At 46.4% G+C, this 22,946-nt stretch overlaps 1 protein-coding gene across 1 annotated transcript in view; it reads left to right on the top strand.

Annotated features, from left to right (window-relative positions):
• DNAH12 (dynein axonemal heavy chain 12) overlaps window positions 1-22,946 on the top strand; it is a 176,388-nt gene that overhangs the window by 69,387 nt on the left and 84,055 nt on the right. The window contains exons 31-37 of the mRNA XM_054976049.1: window positions 1,438-1,578; window positions 2,546-2,629; window positions 2,710-2,898; window positions 13,538-13,657; window positions 13,922-14,110; window positions 14,454-14,605; window positions 18,227-18,365. Of these exons, the coding sequence (XP_054832024.1) occupies window positions 1,438-1,578; window positions 2,546-2,629; window positions 2,710-2,898; window positions 13,538-13,657; window positions 13,922-14,110; window positions 14,454-14,605; window positions 18,227-18,365 (1,014 nt within the window). The remainder of the gene's footprint in view (window positions 1-1,437; window positions 1,579-2,545; window positions 2,630-2,709; window positions 2,899-13,537; window positions 13,658-13,921; window positions 14,111-14,453; window positions 14,606-18,226; window positions 18,366-22,946) is intronic.

Below are 22,946 nucleotides of genomic sequence, written 5' to 3'. Positions count from 1 at the left end.
TCCCTTCATGGAGCCCAGGTACGTGAGCCTCCCTATTCTCATTCTGTTATCGTTGAACCTGTTCTCCCCAGTAGGTCTGCCAATCTCCAAGTGGGGCCTGGAGATCTCCCAGAATTACAACTGAACTCCAGACTATACAGATCAGTTCCCCTGGAGACAATGGCAGCTTTAGTGGGTAGGCTGAAGAGGGACCTAGGTGGGGTATAATACCGTAGAATCCACTCTCCAAAGCAGCTATTTTCTTCAAGGGAGCTGATATCTGCAATCTGGAGATCAGTTCTAATTCTGGGAGATTTCCAGTGCTCACCTTGAGGTTGGTAAATGTGATTCTTTAGTTGAAAGCAGCAACAAATACAGCCTGAAAACAATGCATATTCTATTAACTCATAGCTCTGCAAAAGTGCTGGAACTCATTAGTGCTGGCATGCGGCATGCTTTCATGACATACTACTGGGGCTAAAAAACAGTAAATACAAATTATTTTTGTTGAGGAAGTCATTCTTCTGGTCTTTCTTAGAGAGATGGTTACTACAGTACATCTATGTAGGCTACAAGATTGAGAATGCTTTCTAAGCAGCTGGGCAGTGGTTGTTTTAGCCTTTTCTTCTACCACAAGAGCAGAGGATTTAACCTATGTCAGATTGCCTTTCCATCATTCATATAAAAGGGAATTTTAGGGTAAACCCAGTTTTCCTTTTCATATATTTCCTGGTCGTAAGAACATAAGAAAACCTCTGCTGGATAAAAACAAACATCTGTCTTCTACAGAGCATCCTGTCTTCTACAGAGGCTAACCAAGAAAGGGAAGAAGCCCCCCCCCCCCCGTTTTGCTGTTTCCTTCTAACAATTGGTCTTCATTGGTTTACTGCCACTAAATCTTGAGGCTCCACTTAGTCTTCATGGCTAACAGCCATTGATAGAGATATATGTTTGTTTGCGAGACAGATGTGCCTTGCACAGTCTCTGCTTGACCAGGCAATGTATAGAATTCCTTTAATGAATTCATATTCTCCAAACTAACTTGAAGTCTGTAAATATTGACCAAGCAAGCTATGAATTTCCCTGTATATGTCATGTCATCAACATGTGTGCATTCCTTTTGCCTTTGCACACGCAAATACAAACACACACACACACACAAATATGTGGTATTTCTATATATACATAAATGAATCTAAAAATAACTGAATAAAGTTGCTTATAAAAGTTCTTTTTGTTCCAATGAAAGGATAGCACCTAAAGAAGTAAATGCTAAGTATTATTTTTATTTGTACATATATATGTATAAATTATCTACACTTAATATTTTTCTAGATGTTTTACCTGTTTTAGGTTTTGTTCAGTTACTGGAACAGATGACAGTTTCAAATGAATTTCAGAAAAAAAATCCATTTGAATGTTTGCTGAAAATTTTTAAACTCTTTCTCCTTCTTTTAGTGGACAGATGGCATTGTGGCCAACACTTTTCGAGAATTTGCTTTAGCTGAGACACCTGATCGTAAGTGGGTTGTTTTTGATGGTCCTATTGATACCCTGTGGATAGAGAGCATGAACACTGTATTGGATGACAACAAAAAGGTACTGCTGTGCAAATCACCAAGGTCTGTGCCCTGTGCAAATAGTAAAATCTTTGTAACAGTGCTGGCTACAGCTACTAAATAGGGCTCTGCAAATCTGGAAGAAATGCCGTGTTTGCAGAACATTTTTACATGATTATAAAGAAAAGGGGCCAAACTATCTCCTAAGCTTTGTCATGACATTACCATAAGCACAGATGTCTAAAAAAAACTCAGCAGAAATTTGGCCAGGTTGCTGGGGCAACTGCAGTGAACAGCATTGCACCCAAACTGTGGGGGATTTGGTGTGTGGGCCTTGGAGGCAGCAGAACCCAGGAAGTGGAGGACACAGTGATAGCAAATGAATTAGGCAACAGTGATGGGGGGGGGAGGTGAGTGGGTGCAGCAATGACAAGTGGGATAAGGAAAATTGATAAAGATCGGGAGTAGGAAAGAATAAGTGGAATTGAGTAGTCACAGGGCCAAACTACAAGTGACGAATGACACTTGAATGGCAAGTGTATTGCTCCCTGTTCACTTGCCCTGCACTTGCTCTCCACTCAATCCACTTGCCGTTCAAGTGTCATTTGTCACTTGTAGCTTGGCCCACAGATTTCCCTCTTGTCAATGACTAAAAGTGGTTACAAGTTGGTCAAAGAAATTAACCAGATGTCAGAAATATATACATTCATTGACCTCAAGATGGTGGAGATTTAAGGTAACCAGGAGAATTTGATTCTCAACATTTCACAATTGATAGAAACTAGGAATTAGTAACAGATAGTGTGTTATATGACAACTGTCTATACGTGCTTATCAGAAGCATCCAGTACTTGCCAATGTGGGAGACAGGAATTGGATTCTAGTACTGTAGGTCCGATATTCTGTTCTTATACTTTTATTTACCAACTAAATTTGAAATAGAGCCAAGCTAGTACAACAAATTTGTGATATTATGTCTTTTATGCATGATAAACATTTTCTTTAAGCTTTGTTTGATGAGTGGAGAAATCATTCAAATGTCGGCACAGATGAGCCTCATCTTTGAAGCAATGGATCTGTCTCAAGCTTCGGTAGGTTAAGCTTAATTTAAATAGTTCTCTGAAGTGGAAAATATTACAAGATTTTTAAAAAATCTTTGTTTCTGCTATAGCCAGCTACTGTCAGTCGTTGTGGTATGATTTACTTGGAACCTTTACAGCTGGGCTGGATGCCCCTTGTATCTTCTTGGTTGAATACACTGCCTGAACCCCTGGACCAAAAAGAGTACCAAGAACTACTGCAAGAACTTTTTATCTGGTTAGCACCACCTGCGTTAAGACTTCGCCAAAAAAAATGCAAGGTAATTTGGGCTCCATTCTTAAGAAAATAGTTCAATATATCAACTGAAAAAAGTCTGTGTGTATAAACTACAGTGTTATAATGGTGTTTTCCACATAGGCATGTGCAATTTCCCTGTTGCAGCTATGCCAATACAGGTCAGTGGCAACAGAGCTGCCACATAGCAGGTTTCCCTATAGTTTCTTTTCTCCAATCTCTCAGCAGTAGCATACCAATGGGGCTTTTCCGTTTTTTTTAAGTCAAGGATTTTCCAATTTTTTAAATCAACAATTGAATATTATTATATAACATTCTGTATATCAGGTTCTCTGAATTCCCAACTTTTATTTTTAAAATAAAATAACCCCTTTCATTGCAGAGATATGCCTTTCCCTTTATATCTCTGCAACAAAAGGTGCAGAAGACTTTTTAAATGAAAGATGGGAATCCAGAGAACCCATTACACATAATGTTATATTGATACAATGATATTCAAGGTCTGATTAGAAAATAAATTAAATACAGGTTGGGTTGGGGGAAACCCCAATCCAATTCATGTTTAATGTATAACCCTGTATTCATCTTCGTTCTTCTGTGCCTCCACACATGGGGGACTGCGCAGGCGCAGGCCAGCCGCCGGAGAATTTTCTAGAGCTTCCATGGCTCCGAAGGGGCCATTTGTCGCGTGCCTCAGCGACCGTTTTCCCGCCCAAACGGTCACATGCTCCTCCAGCGACCAACGGCCCCTTCCCTCAGTTCTCTTCTTGCCGCCGCTTGGAGAGAACGTTTGAGCTTCGCGCTCTGTGCTTGTGCTTCGTGCTTTTCTGACTGATTGATCTTGGCTTCTTGACTTCGGACTTCGGACTCGACTATTCTTCGGATCTCCCTCTGGACTTTGACGTGAACTCGGTAAAACGACTCGGACTGTCTTGACCCTTCTCTCGCGTGCCCCTGAAGATGGCCTCAACGGCTCTCTTCAAGCATTGTCTTCAATGCCACACTAAGATGGCCAAGACCGATGGCCATGAACTGTGCCTCTTTTGTTTGGGGGAGACCCACAACGTGTCGGCCTGCAAGATCTGCCAGGGCTTCACCAACAAGGCCCGGCAGGATCGCAGGGCCCGACTGAACTCCTCGTTGTGGCAGTCGGTTATGTCTGAGGGCGCCCCGTTACCTCCACCCAAGGCTGGCCCTAGCCCCTCTGCCGGAAGGCACTCCAGAGCTGGCTCAGTGGCCTCCGCGAGGTCGGGGTCGAAACCGCGTCCCCCGAGTGCCTCGGCGTCGAGAGCGGCCTCTCCAGCGCAGGGTCCGGCGCGGCCGCCCCGGAGCGCGTCATCCACCAGGTCGGATCCGAGACCGGCTTCGGAACCGAGGATCCTGGTGCCGAGTCCCCGGTCGGAGCCGACGACCGGGTCGATCCCGATTAAGGCGAAGAGGTCGAAGCAGAGGTCCCCTTCGAAGGCGAGGAGCGCGTCGGTTCCGAGCTCTTCTTCGGAACCGGCAAAAAAAGAAGAAAAAGACCAAGCATCATCGGTTGTCGCGTCCCGCTCCTCAGGAGGAAGTCATCGTGCTTCCTCACACGCCTTCCCCTCATCTGGGTTCCCCCGAACCGGAAGAGGTCTCCGTGCCGGTGCCGGATCCAATGGCCTTCGAGACGGTGCAGGCGGAGTTTTCTTCGGGGCCGGAGCCGAGCCCACGCCGTCGGGGTCGACCATCTCCTGCCCGTCGGTCGCCGAGATCGGAACCGAGCCCGTCCCCTCATCGGGGCCGTCCATCTCCTGCCCGTCCATCTTCGCCTGCTGTCGGTCGTGAGCGACGTCGGTCCGGGGACAGCATTCGGTCCGCCCGATCCACTGCGTCCCGGCATCGTCAAGCCTCCTACCTTCCCTCACCATACCATTGCCAGTGAGAAGGGGCACCTGCTGGTTTCTCCGAGTCGGAACCGGGGCCATCGAGGTCGAGGCGAACGTGGTTTCCCCCTCCAGTCCTGGGTGAGGACTCCCAGCTCGGGTCCGAGGAGGGAGAAGTTGAGAGCCTGGCCGATTACCAGTCGGAGTCCTGGTCCGAACCATCGCCGGCTGATGATCTGGTGCCATCTACGGGCTCACCGTACGAGGACCTCCGCATCTACGCCGACCAGATGGCAAGGATGGCCCAGGCCCTCGAGATGGACATCTCCTCGGCAACCCCACAGACCAAAGACAAGCTCCTCAAGCGGATATACGGTGACAACCCGGCGTCCATTGGCTTCCCCATGCTCGAGGGTATTGAGGAGATCGTGGAGAGGGTGTGGAAGGTGCCCTGTGACCAGCCTCCGACATCCAAGAGAATCGAGCAGCTGTATAAAATCAAACAGGGCACCTGGCCGGCGTTGGTGAAGCACCCTCCACCTTCCTCTTTGGTCACGGAGGAATTCAACCCCCGACGGTCGGGTCACTCCTCGGTGCCTGCCGATAAGGAAGGCAGAAAGCTTGATGCCATGGGCAGGCGCCAGTACATTGTCGCTTCACTAGGTCTGAGGATTGCCAATTATCAGACCATTATGGCAGGGCACCAGCTCTACCTGTGGGAGAAGTTGGCATCCTATACCCGAGACCTCCCACCTGAGCAGAAGGCTGTGGTGTCCCTACTGCAAACGGAGGCTGTCAGGCTGTCTAAACAGCAAATGAATGCTGGGAGCCATGCTGCCGACACTGCCGCTCGGGGGATGGCTTCGGCGGTGGTCCTCAGACGTCATTCCTGGCTGCGGTCTACTGCCCTGTCCCAGGAGGTGCGTTCCAGGGTGGAGGGCATGCCCTTTGAAGGGGACTCGCTGTTCTCCAAGTCCACCGACGAGACCCTGAAAAAGAAAAAGGAGGACAGGCAGACAGCACGGTCCTTGGGTCTGGCTCCTTCGGACAAACCCGCCTCCAGGCCACAGTACGCCCCCCGGTCCGGCCCTTACCACTTCCAGGGCAGGTACCAGCAGCAGCGGCCTGGTTTCCACCAGTATCCTGCCTACCAGCAACGGTCCTACCCTCCCGCACAGCAGCAGAGGAGGCGTAGGCCCTTCAAACCTCGCCCGTCACAGCAACCGGCCCAGCAGAGAGATCAGCAGGGCGCCGGGAGGCAGTACTGACGGGTCACGCCAGCCGTATCCCCGAATTTTTCGGACAGACTAAGTCCACTCCTCGCTGAGTGGGAGTCAATAACATCTGACTCATGGGTCTTAACAATTGTTGAAATGGGATACGGGCTGGAATTCATTGAGCTGCCTAGGTGCACTTCACCCCTGACAGCTGTCAATAACACTATGGCCGAGCTGGATGCGGAGATCGTGTCGCTCTTGGCCAAGGGTGCTGTGAAAGAATTGCCCTATGAGGACTCTGTAAGGGGGTTCTTCTCTAGGTTCTTCCTGGTCCCCAAGAAGGATGGGGGCTTACGTCCCATTTTAGATCTGAGGGGCCTTAATGCCTTCCTCAAGGTGACCAAATTCAGGATGGTTACATTGGCGTCTGTGATCGCCTTGCTGAAACAGGGGGATTGGTTTGCGGTCCTTGACTTGAAGGACGCATATTTTCACGTGGGAATACGGGAGGAGCACAGGAAATACCTGAGCTTCGTTTACCGGCAAAGGGTTTTCCGGTATAAGGTGCTCCCCTTTGGCCTGTCCACGGCCCCGCGTGTGTTCACTAAATGTGTGGCCCCTGTGGTCTCCTTCCTTAGGGAGGAGGGTTGTACCATCTTTCCGTACCTCGATGACTGGCTCATCGTGGCTGAATCGGAGTCTAGGCTGGTGCAGGACATTGGGTTGGTACTTAGCACTTGCCAACGCCTGGGGCTCCTGGTGAACTTTGAAAAATCCAAACTGGTGCCCAGCTGCAAGGTGTCCTACATTGGTGCACTGCTAGACTCCGTGGAGGGTAAGGCTCTGCTCCCCTTGGAGAGGGCTCGGTCCCTAAGGGGTCTGGTGTCCATGTTTAAAAGGAACCGCTTCCAGTCCGTGCGCACTATCCAGTGCTTGTTGGGGCATATGGCAGCGGCCACCTCTGTGGTGCCCTACGCTAGGCTGCGTATGCGGCCTCTCCAAAACTGGTTTGTGCGGAAGTATGATGCTCAGCAGCACTCTCCGTCCCTTAAGTTCTCTGTCCCAAGGGTCATTTTATCCTCTTTGGACTGGTGGCTGTCTGATGACAATTTATTTAAAGGGACCCCCTTTGGGTATCAGCATCATGACGTCACAGTTACCACTGATGCCTCTCTGTTGGGATGGGGGGCTTACTGTGGTGAGGTATGTGTGCAAGATATCTGGTCTGAGAGGGAAAAGACCCTCCATATTAATGTGCTTGAACTAAGAGCCATTCGTTTCGCGCTTGTGTCCCTTACAGCACTGCTGAAAAATCGCCGGGTGTTGGTGCAGATGGACAACACGACTGCCATGTACTATGTGAATCAGCAGGGGGGCACAGTGTCCATGGCCCTGTGCCGGGAAGCCACGCTCACTTGGCAGTGGGCAATCAGGAATGGCGTGTCGCTCCGTGCTATACACGTGGCGGGGTCAGACAATGCCCGGGCAGATGCCCTCAGCAGAGTTCTTTTGCTGGATCACGAGTGGGAACTGAACGTAGAGTACATTGGGCCGATCTTTCAGATGTGGGGTCGTCCGGTGATAGACGTGTTTGCCACTGCGGCGACCACCAAGGCCCACACGTTCTGTTCCAGGGCGGGAAGCGACCCCCTTTCTATTGGGGATGCCTTCCAGTTTACGTGGACGCGGGGCTTGCACTACATGTTTCCACCATTTCCCTTGATCCCCAGGGTCCTGTGCAAGATGGAGGAGGACGGGACGGACTGCATTCTGGTGGCCCCCTTTTGGCCACGGCAGGTTTGGTTCCCAAAGCTCCTGCGGATGTCCCAACGGACATATGTCAGTCTGCCCCCTCGGCAAGACCTTCTCCTGAACGGGAGCCTGGTCCACCACGACCCGGGGAAGCTGCACCTTACAGCTTGGCGGATCGTTCCTCCCCTGTAGGCTTTACAGACGAGGTACAGAGGGTCCTCCTGAACGCCCGTCGGCCATCCACTAGGCGCGCTTATGCGGCCAAGTGGCGCAGGTTTGAAGTTTGGGCACTTGCTAAAGGAGTGGTGCCTGACAGCAGCCCTTTAGGGGTTGTATTCGAGTATTTGTGCCACTTGCGTGGCCTGGGCTTGAAGGTTTCCTCCCTCAAGGTCCACCTGGCAGCGATATCGGCTGCTCACACCCGAGTTGAGGGTGTTACAGTGTTCTCTCACCCACAATCCCGCCAGTTCCTTAAAGGCATGTTCAACCTTTACCCACCTGTGCCGGCGTCAGTGCCTCAGTGGTTGTTGTCCTTGGTGCTCTCACGTCTCATGTTGCCTCCATTTGAACCTATGGCTACCTGCCCCTTGGATATACTATCTTACAAGGTGGCGTTCTTGGTGGCTGTGACATCGGCCAGAAGGATCAGTGAGTTGTCTGCGCTGCGATCTGACCCTCCCTTCCTGGTGTTTCATCCCAACAAGGTGGTCCTGCATCCCAGCCTGGTTTTTCTGCCCAAGGTGGTGTCCGCCTTCCACCTCTCGCAGGATATCTCACTGCCTGCGTTCTTTCCTCACCCTTCCTCTAAGGGGGAAAAGGCCCTTCATTCCCTAGACTTGAAGAGGGCCATAGCCTATTACCTGGATAGGACAAAGGGGTTTCGCTCCAGTCCTCACCTGTTTGTATGTTTTGGGGCCAAAGACAAGGGAAACAGGGCTTCTTCGCAGACCCTGTCTAGGTGGATTGTGACGGCCATTAGCAAAGCCTATTCCCTGGCAGGGGTGGCTTGCCCGCTTCATGTCAGGGCCCATTCCACACGGTCCCAAGCATCCTCCTCGGCACTCCTCAGGGGTGTGCCCCTAGTTAACATTTGCAAGGCGGCCACATGGTCCTCTGCAGACACCTTTGTCAGGCACTATGCCATTGATGTCAATGCGGAGCAGGATGTATCTGTGGCCAGGGCTGTCCTACACTCCCTTTTTTCCTAGGAGAGTCTTGGGTGTGGCCCCTTGCGTACCTGCTGGGTACCTTGGGTGATATAGTGTATGTATATGTATATATTTTCTGTATATAGTTTTTGCAAATACTGAGTACGTATATGTTTCTACACTTCTTGTGGAACTGTATATATGTCTATGTGTATGTTATGTTATTCTTGTTGTTCAATAAAATTGTGTTGGACTTCACCCCACCTTCCTCATTGTGTGAAGCTTGGTACACTCCCATGTGTGGAGGAACAGAAGAACGAAGATGAAAACAGGGTTAACATACCTGTAACTTATGTTCATCGAGTTCTTCTGTGCTGACACACAACCCTCCCTCCTACCCCGCTGTGAAATCCAATGCACAAAGATGTGGTGGCTGTAACGGAATTTGATGTACTTTAAGGTGTTACGGCTAAGTGTGTTGGTCTAGCGGCGGCAAAGGAGAACTGAGGGAAGTTGGTCGCTGGAGGAGCATGTGACCGTTTGGGCGGGAAAACGGTCGCTGAGGCGCGCGACAAACGGCCCCTTCGGAGCCATGGAAGCTCTAGAAAATTCTCCGGCGGCTGGCCTGCGCCTGCGCAGTCCCCCATGTGTGTCAGCACAGAAGAACTCAATGAACATAAGTTACAGGTATGTTAACCCTGTTATCTTAAAGATGTGGGGGGGGGGGAGCAAATTGGCTCCTAAGCATTACAGGGTAGCAAATTGCCTCCCTTCTGCCATGTGTGCTTTCACTAGCATAAAAAGGGGTGTGAGGAGCTTGCTGCCAGTTTTATGTGTCTGCCACTGTGCTGTACTCAGGAGCTGATTTGCCCTCCCCACACTATTTTTAAGGTGAGTGCCAAGTCACATGTTCAACGCGAGTTAGGTTGTGGTTTCCCCCAACACAACTTGTCTTTAATGTATTGTCTGATTAGTTGCTCAGTTGGTTGTTGTGGGTTTTCCGGGCTGTATTGCCGTGGTCTTGGCATTGTAGTTCCTGACGTTTCGCCAGCAGCTGTGGCTGGCATCTTCAGAGGTGTAGCACCAAAAGACAGAGATCTCTCAGTGTCACAGTGTGGAAAAGATGTTGGCAGATCATTTGTATCTACTCAGGAGGGGTGGGGTTGAGCTGAGTCATCCTGTAAGAGTTTCCCAGGGTGTGGAATGCTAATGGCGGGAGACTTCACTGTATCCTGAGGAGGTTCTTTTGCATATGGATTGGTGCTTGATGTGCTATTCTTCTCTGCAGGGCTATTGTCGGGTGTAGAGTGTTTTGTTAGCCTGGTGTTTTTCAGAACTGGAAACCATGCTCTGTTCATTCTTAAGGTTTCTTCTTTCCTGTTGAAGTTTTGCTTATGCTTGTGAATTTCAATGGCTTCCCTGTGTAGTCTGACAAAGTAGTTGGAAGTGTTGTCCAGTATTTTGGTGTCCTGGAATAAGATACTGTGCCCTGTTTGAGTTAGGCTATGTTCAGCCACTGCTGATTTTTCAGGTTGTCCAAGTCTGCAGTGTCTTTCATGTTCTTTTATTCTTGTCTGGATGCTACGCTTTGTGGTCCCAATGTAAACTTGTCCACAGTTGCAGGGTATACGGTATACTCCTGCAGAGGTGAGGGGGGTCTCTACTGTCTTTTGCTGATCGTAGCATCTGTTGTATTTTTCGGGTGGGTCTGAATACTGCTTGAAGGTTATGCTTTTTCATAAGCTGCTCATAAGTTGCTCAGTTGCTGAGAAAAAAGCCTACCCTGGTGGCAGTAGGTGGAAATGGCTGCTATGGGAACTTGGGCAAGGAAATCTGAACTTTGCAGCCCACATAGCATCCTTATGTTTAGGGTCCATTATTTATTGTTTATGGAAATGTTCTTGACACCGTATGGAAATGCCTGCCCTTGTCCTTGCCACTAATTGTACTGATCTCACACTATGTAATCCGCCTTGAGTCTCAGTGAGAAAGGCGGAATATAAACAAACAAACAAACAAACAAATAAATAATGTTTAGGGCATCTTTTTAATAAAGGATTAAGTACGGTGTCCAGTTGTTGGCATTGTAACTTACAAGATGCATCTTAGACATGCCCAGTTATTTGGTCCTTTTGGAAGGAAGTCATTACTAATTAATTTTGTATTAGAATACTCATTTATTTTTAAGGATGTTTATGTACTTTTAATATATTTGCCTATCTCTTCGAATCTGACTGATTTTCAAATGTAATGGACCATGCAAGCCCTTACAGTTGCTAAAAGACTTATACTACAGCATTGGAAAGGCAAAAATGCGCTTCCCGTAACTCATTTCATTGAGGACCTTATAAACTCATCAACATCTGAGCATATCACATATAGACGGCAATTGGATATGGACTTATTTTTAGATATTTGGAGGCCTTTTAATAGAAGCTTATGTGTAGATTTGCCAGCATTGGTTTTGGTTTTATTTGCCAGCATTTTTTTTCTTTTTTTGGTTTCTTTTTTTTTTTCAAAATTTTTTATTGGATGGGTTAACAAACATAAACATGATAATCATTATCATTTTCCACCCCATTACATTTTCCCCATCCTTTCCCCCCTCCCTTAACTAGTGACTCCCAACAGTTTTCCATACCCAACTTAACCTAAAGAATATATACTATAAATTCTTAAAATCTATAATAATATGTATAATATATATTTATATAATACATACTAATCTAGTCTATTTAATTGTATTCTATATCAATATAATACTTATCTAACTTAAGAGTATACAAAATATATAAGTATATAATGGGTACATATACTAACTAATATATATATATATATATATATATATATATATATATATATATATATATATATATATATATATATATATATATATATATATATATAATATACTAATCCTTAAATACCTGTTATCTATATTATAAATCTATTGCTTCTAATACATCACAAAAATATTATATATACTCCCTGTTACCTATTCAACCTTATTATTCAATTTTTGGTTTCTTTTCTTTATTTGCGGGCTAGCGATGATGTGGGGAGGAAGGGCGGAGAGGTATGACGACAAAAGCACCTGACACCAGTGCTGAATTTTAAAAGAGGCCACAGCCACGGCCCGCCCGCCCATTGAGGCCTGCCCAGCAGCCGCCTCGGGCACTAAGGTACCAGAGGGGGCCCCAACCTGGGGGGGGGGCACCACAGAGCTCAGTTGCTCTGTGCTGCCGCCGCCACTGGCACACAGCTGTAGGCCACAGTTGCTCTGTGCTGTGGGCCACAGTTGCTCTGTGCTGCCGCCTGCCGCGCCTAGCCAGCAGTTGCTGCACTTGGCCAGGAGCGTGTGCTGGCAGCGGCAGTGTGGGGCAGCTGAGCGGGCAGCCTCCCATTCAGTTGCTGTGTGGGCCAGGTGCAGCCAGCGGCCAGGGCAGCCGGCTGTGCCTGGCCCACAGAGCAACTGAATAGGAGGGCTGGAAGGCCCCCCATGCGCGTGCCAGCCCTGCGTGATGATGTCACACTCAGTGATGTCATCATGCAGTCTGGCGCATGCATGCACACGCACAGCAGCAGCCTTAAGCTGCTTCAGGTGTCAGTGATGCTGGAGCCAGCCCTGGCCACAGCTTTATTGATTTTACAGCTCAGGAGCATTGGCACTGCATGGGGCACGGATCCCAGCGTCAGCTGACATGCCTGATAGCTGATGACCCACTCACCCCCTTGGACCATGGCCGATGGGGGAGAAATATGGGATGACAGTTATAGGGAGACCACGGGGGCAGATGACACTGTATGGATCCCCTGCCATCTGGGAGTGAGCCGGACGCAACAGTCCCCAAGCTGGGCATGCACCAGCCAGAACTTCACTCTCCAAATCCCTTAAGGGAATCCCATAATAAGGAAACCGAGTGCTTCCAGCTGGCCGGCCTTGACTGGGCCACATGAACACCTGTAACAGCCGTCGGGAGCCTCACAGCCGGACAACATGGCAGCCGCCATGCTCCTTGCCCCTTGCCTCCCCCTGCCGCCTGCAACCCAGGCCTTCAGGTGAGTCTGGGCCCAGTGTTTTGCACAAATAAATTAAATTTAAAACATTCAGAGCAAAGTAGGTTTGGGAAAGATCAGGGAAAAACCAGAGAATCCCTGGGAGGTGGACAAATATACCATGATGCTGTGGGGAAGCAGGAAAAAAACCTGCTGCCCAACAGAATTGCATCTGAGGCAAATAACCTGTGTAAAAATGGCCAATATGAGTGAATAATGGTGCCAGCATTTTAATTCAGTCCTCAGCTCAGAACCACATTAGAAGCTATTCCAAAATGTGAAACAAAGATAATTAATGCTCAGCTAGTAAAGAACTAATAGCCATGGCTGTATATTCTAACAATTTTATGCTTATGTTACCATCAGATCTTCAAAGTATAGTTTAATTTAAAAATCTGTGCACATTCTAAAGATAAAGCTTTATTTGATGAAATAGTACATAAGTTATTAAGAAGGAGACTATCTTACAGAAAGTCTGGAACATTGCTGCTAGATTACATAACATTTATGAATTTTACATTCTTCAATGTAGATTACTGCTTTTTAAATGTAAAAACATATAAAACATAATTTCTGAAATATGTATCTTTGTTATACATCATTCAAACATTACATTTTTTATTCTTTCCCTCTGACAGGAACTGGTCCCCACCAGCAACAGCAATACCGTGGTATCTCTTACTCGGCTTTTTGAAATGTTGATTTGTGATGTTGTGGAAAAGGATTCTAACAATAAAAGCATTCGCAAATGGATTATGGTAGGACTGATGTTACTTATAGCTTATAAAATTTATGCTTTTTAGAGAGTTCTATTGTTTTGTGCTAGCTTTTTTGGAATGGATGTTCACAAATAGGCAGGTACACAGATCAATTTAAAGACAGCTATAAGCATACATTTAAAGGTATTTTAAAATGAAATTTACCCAGACTACATAATTCATTACTGTAATATAGTGTTAAACAGCAAAAAAAGCATAATAATATAATTAAATAATTACTATTACTCTTTTTTTTTATGGAAGGCTTGTTTTGCTTTCTCTTTGATTTGGTCCATTGGTGGAACCTGTGACAGTGATAGCCGGAATCTTTTTGATAGCTTTATGAGGGATATTCTAGCAGGAAAGTTGGAAGACCATCCAATTCCAGCAGCTGTGGGTAAATGGGAAACTCCATTTGAAGACAGAGGTTTAGTGTATGATTATATGTTTGAGGTATGTAACCAGTTATAAAATTAATAGATATTTGAATAATGAAATTTTAATAAATAGCTAGATATAAGTAATTGTTGAACGTCACTATAGATCTATCAGTCTCTTTCTGTACAGTAAATTCTCTATTGCTGCAACATACCTTGTCTTCTTCAATAAAAAGAACTACATTTTGAAAATTAATAAATTACTAAACTAATACTAATTTTAAGTTAAATACATTGAGATACAATTAAATTTGCTAACGTAAAAAACTGCTAAAAGAATTAAGTTATGATGAAACAATTTTAAATATCTTTTGTTAGCATTATATCTTTCATGAAACTATTTCAGTATTTCTTCTTAGTTGAAAGGTAAAGGTCGTTGGGTACATTGGAATGAGTTAATTAAGAACATCAGTTACAGTGATAAAAATGCCAAGATTCAAGACATTATAGTCCCGACAATGGACACAGTCCGATACACCTATTTGATGGATATGTGCATTAAACATGGAAAGTAAGAAAAACTGCTTCCTTTAAAACTAAGACTAGTTTTATTCTTCATATAAAGGTCTTGTTCAAAGCCTGAAGAAATCAGTTTTTCATTTGAATTAGTGTATTGGAACATGCCTTTCCTGTTCTACTGTTTAAAAAAAATTTTAAATATACTTTGATACATGCTTTTTTCTGTGTTAAATAAAGTTTCCCTTTGTGTCCCTTGATAGGTTAGTTTTTTTTTTTTATTTTCCCACAAATTATATTTTGTTATCTTGGCTTATTATAAGAACTTTTGAAAATTTGCTTTTGAGAACACATAAAAACCAAAATACCCCACTGCAATTCCCAGCTAAGAATGTAGGATTTCTGAATCCATGTATGTAGAGCACAGATATGACTGTCAATTGAAATGTATGTACATGGCTTCCTTTTTACTGAAGTAAATTGCTGCTTCAGCTTACGTGTTTAATATGCATTTTGTGCACAACGTCATTCATATCCACCATGATGCCACCGTTTCTGCAGGGTGGTCACTGAATGTTATCAGGACCCAATATGATTGCAGTTGCTTGAATGAAGACCTAAACAGCTTGAAGAACTCTCCATTGGTGGTAGATATCCCCTTCTTGGGCAAGGTGCTTGAATGATTGGCAGTGTACAACTCCAGCCATTCTTGAATAAGACAAATTGTCTGGGCCACTTTCAGCCAAATTTCCAGAATAGTTTTGGAACTGAAACTGCCTTGATTGTCCTGACTGATGATCTTTGCGGGGGCGGGGTGGGGGAGTGGAATTGCAGCCTTGTTAATTCTCCTAGACCTCTCAGCATCTTTCAGTATAATTGGTGTAGGAGCCTCGTCTATGCTTGGGGCAGAGTTTGGGGCAGAAGCCCCTTCCTGGGGTACCTTCTCTAGGCCTTTTGGAGGGAGAGTCAGAGGGGCCTCATAAATGGAGAAGGAGGGGGGTTAGAAGCACACCCTCTTCCCTCTTTTCCTTCAGTATTGGGCTGCTTCTCTTGCTCCGAGGACACACCTCTACTCTTCCTCCCTGGCCCTGGTCCTTGTTCCCCTGGCCTTTTAAAGGCTTTTCCGGGTAGGGGCATCCCAAACTCTGCCTCCCTGCCCACCCATTGGAGGGCCTCCCCAGGGCTACCAGACCATTGAGCTGATGAGGTTCCTGGGTCCCACCACCAACCCATGGCTCCTCACAGCCCCTGCCCTTCAGGAGGGAGGGGTTGTCCATGATTCTCAATGGCGGCGGCCAACACTGCCACTGGCAGAGCTGGCGACATCGGAGTCCCCCTGGCTACTGCTTGCTTCTACGGGGAGCCTGGGTTTGAGCAGTCCCCACTCACAGGACTGAGATTGGTAACAATTAGAGAGCAGGCTTTCTCAGTGGTGGCATCCCACATGTGGCATGCTGTTCTTCTGAAAGTTCACCTGGCACTTCAGCACCATGTTAAGGTGATAGTTTTGCCTAGGCTTTTATATGAATTTTCTCTAACCGTGTTCCAAGTGTTTTACTACTTCAGGCATTTTGTTGTTTGTTTTATGGTTTGTATGTTATTCTGTAGTATTGTATTTGGCTGGCTGGTTTTTTACAGATTTTATGCTAATATGTTTTTATTTTGTTTGCTGTAGTTGAGTTATTTTTCTTTACCTTTATGTTGGTTGGGTTGTTTTTATGGTTTAGTTTTTTTGTTGTTAATTGCTTATAAGGCTTTATGTTACTTTAATGTTTCTAATGAATTACCCAGGGTAGGTTTTTTTTTCTGGAGAGGCAGCAAAGAAATGTTATAAATATCAGCCAGGGACCAAGAACTGTGTACCCTCTCCAATGAAGTCTATGCATTTCTCCACATAATAGTACTCAGAGTCCCACATTTTTTCTGACACTAAACTGTATCTTTCCTGTTTCTAAAACAACCATAGGAAGAGAGAGATTAAAGCATGAGGTTCAGCATTTACCTAGTTTTGCAGGTCTGTCTCTTCTATTGCCAACGGGACACCTTCACCTCCTCTAATATTGCATTTGGCAAGTAGATGTTTCATCACTTTCCTTCACAATCTCTAGGAGAGAGATTTTCTACATGAGATAGAGATTCTGCAGTTTAACATCCCTCACCAGGATACTCTTTTGCACCAGTAGAGAAAGGAAGATTGGATTTGATGTAAATGTTTCTTTTTAAATTTTATTTGCCTTATAATTCGCCTTTCTCACTGAAACCGAAGGCGGATTACACAGTATGAGTCAGTACAATCAGTTTCAAAGACATTTCATTAAACAATGCAATAGAGTACATTGCCAGCAGAGATCCAGTACAGAGCTGAAGAAATGCTAAAACAGAGTATAAGCAATTTTAAGACTGATGTATTAAACAACATAGAAACCACGCAGCAGGATCACACCCACTGCTACAGACAATGCACCACAGTTCCCATCCCTCTACTGATGCATCTCTTTGAGACCACTTCCTTACAGTACAGCTCTCCTTTCTAAGTTAAAAGCCCTCCTGAATAGTTCATTTTTGCATGGTTTGCAGAAAGCCAGGAGAGTGGGAGCTTTCAAAACCAGATAGGCCATTCCATAAGGTGGGGGCCACAGCAGAGAATGTATGTGTATGAGCAGCTGTTGATTTTGTCCTACTGTACGGCAGTATCTGCAGAGGGTCCTGCTCAGAGGAGTGAACCTGCCATGATGGAACATAGGGAGAGAGATGATCCCATGAATATGATGGACCAAAGCTGTGAAAAACTTTGTATATGATAGCTAATACCTTCTCATGAGTGGATGGAGACTATCCAGTCTTTTGGAGTGGTCTTCTTTTCTTTAAGTAGGTGATTAGCCTCTGGATTCAAGGGTTGTAGGAGGCATAATTTATGTTTAGGGGATAACACTCTGTCCTTGTGTAATAGTGAGAGGAAATCACTTCTCTGGTTTGGATTGTTCTATTAATTCTTCTTTATTCATATTAAAGTATTTTACTTAATCTATCTTCGCTGAATTTTACTGAATCTTTCCTTCTTTGTAGACTAGAAGATAAAATGAAACCTTTTGCTCAGAGCTGTGTGTTCACAAAGATTTTTTTAAAACTTCAGAATCTTGGACATCTACTCTGTGGTCTCTGCTTGTTACCAAACTGACACCACAGTAACCAAATTCTCTTCTGCTAACATTTGCAAACCCATTACAAATCCTGGTTGAAGAGGTGCAGCTATTACCTTTAGTAATGGGAAATTTTACTAGGAAGGAGAAGGTGCAGTCTTGATGCCTGTCTCTAGATTCTATGCTTAGGAGATGGGAAGCACCAGCCTCTACTCATAGACATAAATTACTCCATGTATAAATTTTGTTCAGAGTATCTGGGAGTACTCAAATGTTATTGTTTACCTGCAATGTCATGCAGGTAAACACGTGGCTACTTATATTATATATCAGCAAGTTTGGCTTAATATGTTGGACTTCTGCATCCTCTTTCATGTATGTTTCTTTATGCATGAACAAGTAACTAAATAATGAAAGGTGTCGTATGTTTAAACATCACTGCAACAATGCTACCAGTCATTAGACTTTATTTATTTGTAATGTCTGTCTACCTTGGTAATGAGAGATTAATACAAACATGTGATTTTTTTCCAAAGACCATTGCTTTTTGTGGGACCAACAGGAACTGGGAAATCTGTGTATGTGAAGGACAAACTAATGAACCATTTAGAGAAGGAATTTTACTTCCCATTCTTCGTTAATTTTTCAGCTCGCACCAGTGCCAATCAGACCCAGGTTGGTAAGAACAACTGAGATTGAATATTTTTTTAACTGCAGTGACAGCACTGCAGGACTGCAGTGACAGCACTGGGAGACTCCTCTCATCCTTGCTGCCATCACTTGGGGATATCCGGGACCAGCATTTTAAGGCTGCCAGGCCTGTCTTTCTACTATTTAACAGGTTTCTTGTGCAACAGGAGAGGGGGGGGAGAGGGAGGCAGCTCTCCCAGGCAATGAGATCAGGCCTTATGGGGAGCATTAGAACTGTCCGCCCAGTCCATTCTATCACAGCCCTCCATGCCTGTGAGCTTGGGCAAAGAGGCTAAGAAGAAGGCCTGCTCTGCAGTTTGACTCCATTTCAAGGCTAATTTTTTGGATTCCTGGTGCTGTTTGCTGCTGCAGCTGCTCTGGTCTGTGTCTTGGATTTCTGCTGCCTGCTGCTGCCTGCCTGGGAAGACATTCTTGTTCTTTCTGTGCCTAGACATCTTTAGGACTGGTTAGTCCACAGGGGACTTCATTTTAAAATATTATTTAAAATGGTATTTTAAGGTTTTCTGTATTTCAAGGTTTTTGCCTGGTGGTGTTGTAGCTTGGGGCAAGCTTTTATTTTCTTTCTGTTTTTTAATTTAAAATAGTTTTTTCTTTGATTTGCTTTGTGCTGCTTTTAAAAAGGTTTTAAAGGCTTGTGCTTTTTGTTGGGTTCTCTTCTATTGGTTTGCTTAAGAAGTTTAGCTGGTTTTCATTTTTTCTGTTACTGAAAAGTTTTTAATTTTAAAAGGGTTTGTGCTTTGGGGGTGGGGATTTTCCATTCTACATTCTCTGATTTGATATTGGTCCTGTTGAACTTGTTGGTTCACTGTCCGTCTTCTGTGCAGCCCCACATGGGACTGCGCCTGCGCAGGCCTGCCGACCGGATTTTTCTTTTCTAGCTAACGTCCACTAGGGGGTGCACATCCGATCCAATGCGCATGCGCGGCTGTTTCCCGCCCGAGCAACATTGGGTGACGTCGCCCCCTTCCCCTCAGTTTCTTCTTTGCCGCCGACCAGTAAAGATCTAGCTGTCCACTGTGAGAGGAAACTTTTTTGTGAGAGAGATCGTTCTATCTTCTATACCTTCTGTCCAAGGATGTCGGAGAAGTCGTTGTTTAAGCGCTGTTTGACTTGTTCGACGAAGATGACAAGGACGGATGGTCACTCCGTTTGCCTCGAGTGCTTGGGTGAAGGACACATTGTCGAAAAATGTGAGCATTGCCAACGGTTCATCCCGAAGGCCAGAGCTGAGAGGGCAAACAGATTGAATGCCCTATTGTGGAGAAGGGCTATGCGGGCGTCAGGAGCTCCTGATACCCCGGGGGGGCCACCACCGGCTAGTGGTACGGCCGAAACCCCTTCGATGATGGGATCTGTCCGGAGCTCCACTTCCACCTCGCGTTCTCGCTCGCCAGATCGGCCACAACAAGCCCCATCTCCGACCTCGGATCCGAAGGACACTGCGAGCTCCACGTCGGGTTGCAAACATTTGGCCCCAAAGTCAGATCCGACTCGGAAGCGACACCGTTCCAGGTCTCTGATGAGGTCGGAACCGCCTGCCACAACGGCGCCGAAGGTGCTGAGGACTTCGTCAGATCCGAACTTTCCGGCTGGATCGGTTCCCAAGCCATTGGATCCGATATCGGAGTCGATGTTGTCGGCTCTGAAGCTTACAGAATCGGCGCGCGCTAGCCTCGTTCTGAAGATGGGTGCCCGGTCGGAACCGAAGGCGTCGGATCCGTTGCCCACCTTGACATCACCGGTTCCGATGGACCGGAACCGAAGCACTGATCAGACTTCAGCCGCCAAGGGCGAGAAGAAGGCGAAAAAGAAATCGAAGCACAGGCAGTCGGCTTTGGTCCAAACTCTTTGGCGGCCCAGACACTGAAAATCTCCAACTACTCGGCCATCATGGGGGCCTATCAAATTTTCCTCTGGAACTGCATGGCGGCCTTCATGGAAAAACTCCCGGCAGACCAGAGAGTGTTGGCAAAGGTGGTTCTTGATGAGGCCCTGCGCCTGTCACGACAGCAGATAAATGCGGGCCGCGACACTGTTGATACCTTGGCGAGAGCATTGGCACCCTCCATCGTGCTTCGCAGACACGCGTGGCTCCGCACAACGGCACTGCCTGTCGAGACACGAAACAAAGTGGAGAATCTGCCTTTCGAAGGCTGTTCGGATTTGGGAATGGGCCATGGACACAGGCGTGTTCATTCATGCGGTCCATATTCCTGGCACCACCAATGTCATCGCAGACAAACTGAGTCGGATGCGATTCAACAGCTACGAATGGACCGTAGCAGACAACTACCTGAACACCATCTTTTTGGACTGGGGGTTCCCAGACGTAGACCTCTTTGCATCAGAGAACAACAAGAAAGCCCCACGATTCTGTTCCAGGGGAGGTCTAGGTCACCATTCCCTAGGGGACGCGTTCCAGATACGCTGGACAGGGCACCTGTTTTATGCCTTCCCTCCATTCCCAGTATTGTCTCGGGTCGTCAGCAAGATTCAGAGGGATGGGCCTCACTTAATTCTAGTAGCTCCCTTCTGGCCCAGACAGGCTTGGTTCCAACATGTCATGCAGCTTTCACAGGGGTCATATTATCGGTTCACTCTGAACCCGGACCTTCTGTCTGACAAAGGGGTTTGGTATCACGACCTACCGAAACTCAACCTCACTGCTTGGCACATTCAGGGGCGGAAGGGATGTCTGACAGGGTAGCTGAAATTTTCCTGAATGCACGTAGAGACACCACTCGCAGGTCATACTCAGCTAAATGGAAGCGTTTTGAGGCCTGGGCTGATGACAAAGGAGTGAATGTTTGGGACTGTCATCTGTCGTCTGTGTTTGAGTTCCTTCTGTCTCTAAAGGACGAGGGACTGTCTAATTCCTCTATTAAAGTTTATTTGGCGGCTATTTCAGCCTTCCACCCTAAGATAGATGGGAAAACGGTTTTCTCCCACAGTCTGTCGAAATCTTTTTTAAAAGGGTTGTATAACATGTTTCCACAAGTCAAGGAAATTGTTCCCCAATGGTCACTGCAAGTAGTATTGGCGGGGCTTATGAAGTCGCCTTTCGAACCACTGGCTACTTGTGAATTAAAATGGTTGTTCTGTAAAGTGGCCTTTTTGGTCGCCATTACATCTGCCCGCAGGGTTAGTGAGTTGGCGGCCCTAAGGTGGTGATGGATAAATATCCTCCCTTTTTGAAGGTCCATCAAAATAAGGTGGTTCTGAGACCTGACCTTCGTTTTAGACCCGAAGTGTCCACTCAATTTCATACCTCACAGGACATTGTCCTGCCTATCTTTTTTCCTGACCCTTCCGATAACTCTGAAAGGGCCTTACATTCCTTGGATGTGAGAAGGGCCATTTTATTTTACCTTCAACGTACTTCACAGTTTAGGTGTGCCAAACAACTGTTTGTGTGCTATTATGGGCCCAGGAAGGGAAAAGCTGCTACAGCTCAATCAGTTTCTCGCTGGGTTACTCAGACTGTTAGGGCTTGCTACTTGCATGCTACGTTACCTTGCCCTTTGGAAGTAAAAGCTCATTCCACCAGAGCGCAAGCTGCCTCTGCGGCCTTCCTTAGGGGCGTGCCCTTGCAAGACATCTGCAGGGCTGCAACGTGGTCGTCTTCTGACACGTTTGCTAAGCATTATGCACTAGATGTGTGGGAAAGGAAAGAGGCTGCTGTCGGTCAAGCAGTGCTTCAGTCTCTTTTTCAGTGAGAACACATGCCCGCCTCCTGGGTAAGTGGCTTGTGAGTCTCCCATGTGGGGCTGCACAGAAGACGGACAATGAAAACAGAGTTGCGCTTACCGTAACTACTGTTCATTGACGTCTTCTGTGCAGACACACAACCCTCCCTCCTACCCCTCTGTGTTCTTCCAGATAATGTGAAGGCATTCGGCGGCAAAGGAGAAACTGAGGGGAAGGGGACGACGTCGCCTAATGTCGCTCGGGCGGGAAACGGCCACGCATGCGCATTGGATCGGACGTGAGCCCCCTAGTGGACATTAGCTAGAAAAGAAAAATCCGGTCAGCAGGCCTGCGCAGGCGCAGTCCCATGTGTGTCTGCACAGAAGACGTCAATGAACAGTAGTTATGGTAAGCGCAACTCTGTTTTCTGTTTGCTTTTGGACAGTGGTTGCTTTTGGTTTCTTTACCCTGGAGAAAGCATGGATTTATTCCCCACCCCCCAGGAAATAATGGAGACAAGTAGGATGGCTTAGGGCTCTTTGTTCAGGGGCCCATAAATTTGGTCCCTTTGATTTCACTTGAAATCATGGGGCGGGGGGACTTTAATGGACCGGCAGGACTAGATTCCTTGTAACATTGGTGTCATTCTCTTGAAAAACAGCCACTTTAGCTCCCTATAGGTAATAATGACTCCTCCCCCCCAATTTGGAATTTCAGAAAAACCTCAAATCCAAATCCCAGAATGGTATTGGGAACCCAAATCCAGAATACTAGCATGGTAACCGTTCCCAAAATAAGAATCTGAAAAATACTGAGGGTTTTTTTCCAAGTGTGCATCCTTACTTGGGGTGGTTGAGT

The sequence above is a fragment of the Eublepharis macularius genome, chromosome 4 (assembly GCF_028583425.1).
Source record: "Eublepharis macularius isolate TG4126 chromosome 4, MPM_Emac_v1.0, whole genome shotgun sequence".
NCBI lineage: Eukaryota > Metazoa > Chordata > Lepidosauria > Squamata > Eublepharidae > Eublepharis > Eublepharis macularius.
Note: the sequence above shows the minus strand (reverse complement) of the source record. Positions and strands in the feature narration are given on the sequence as shown.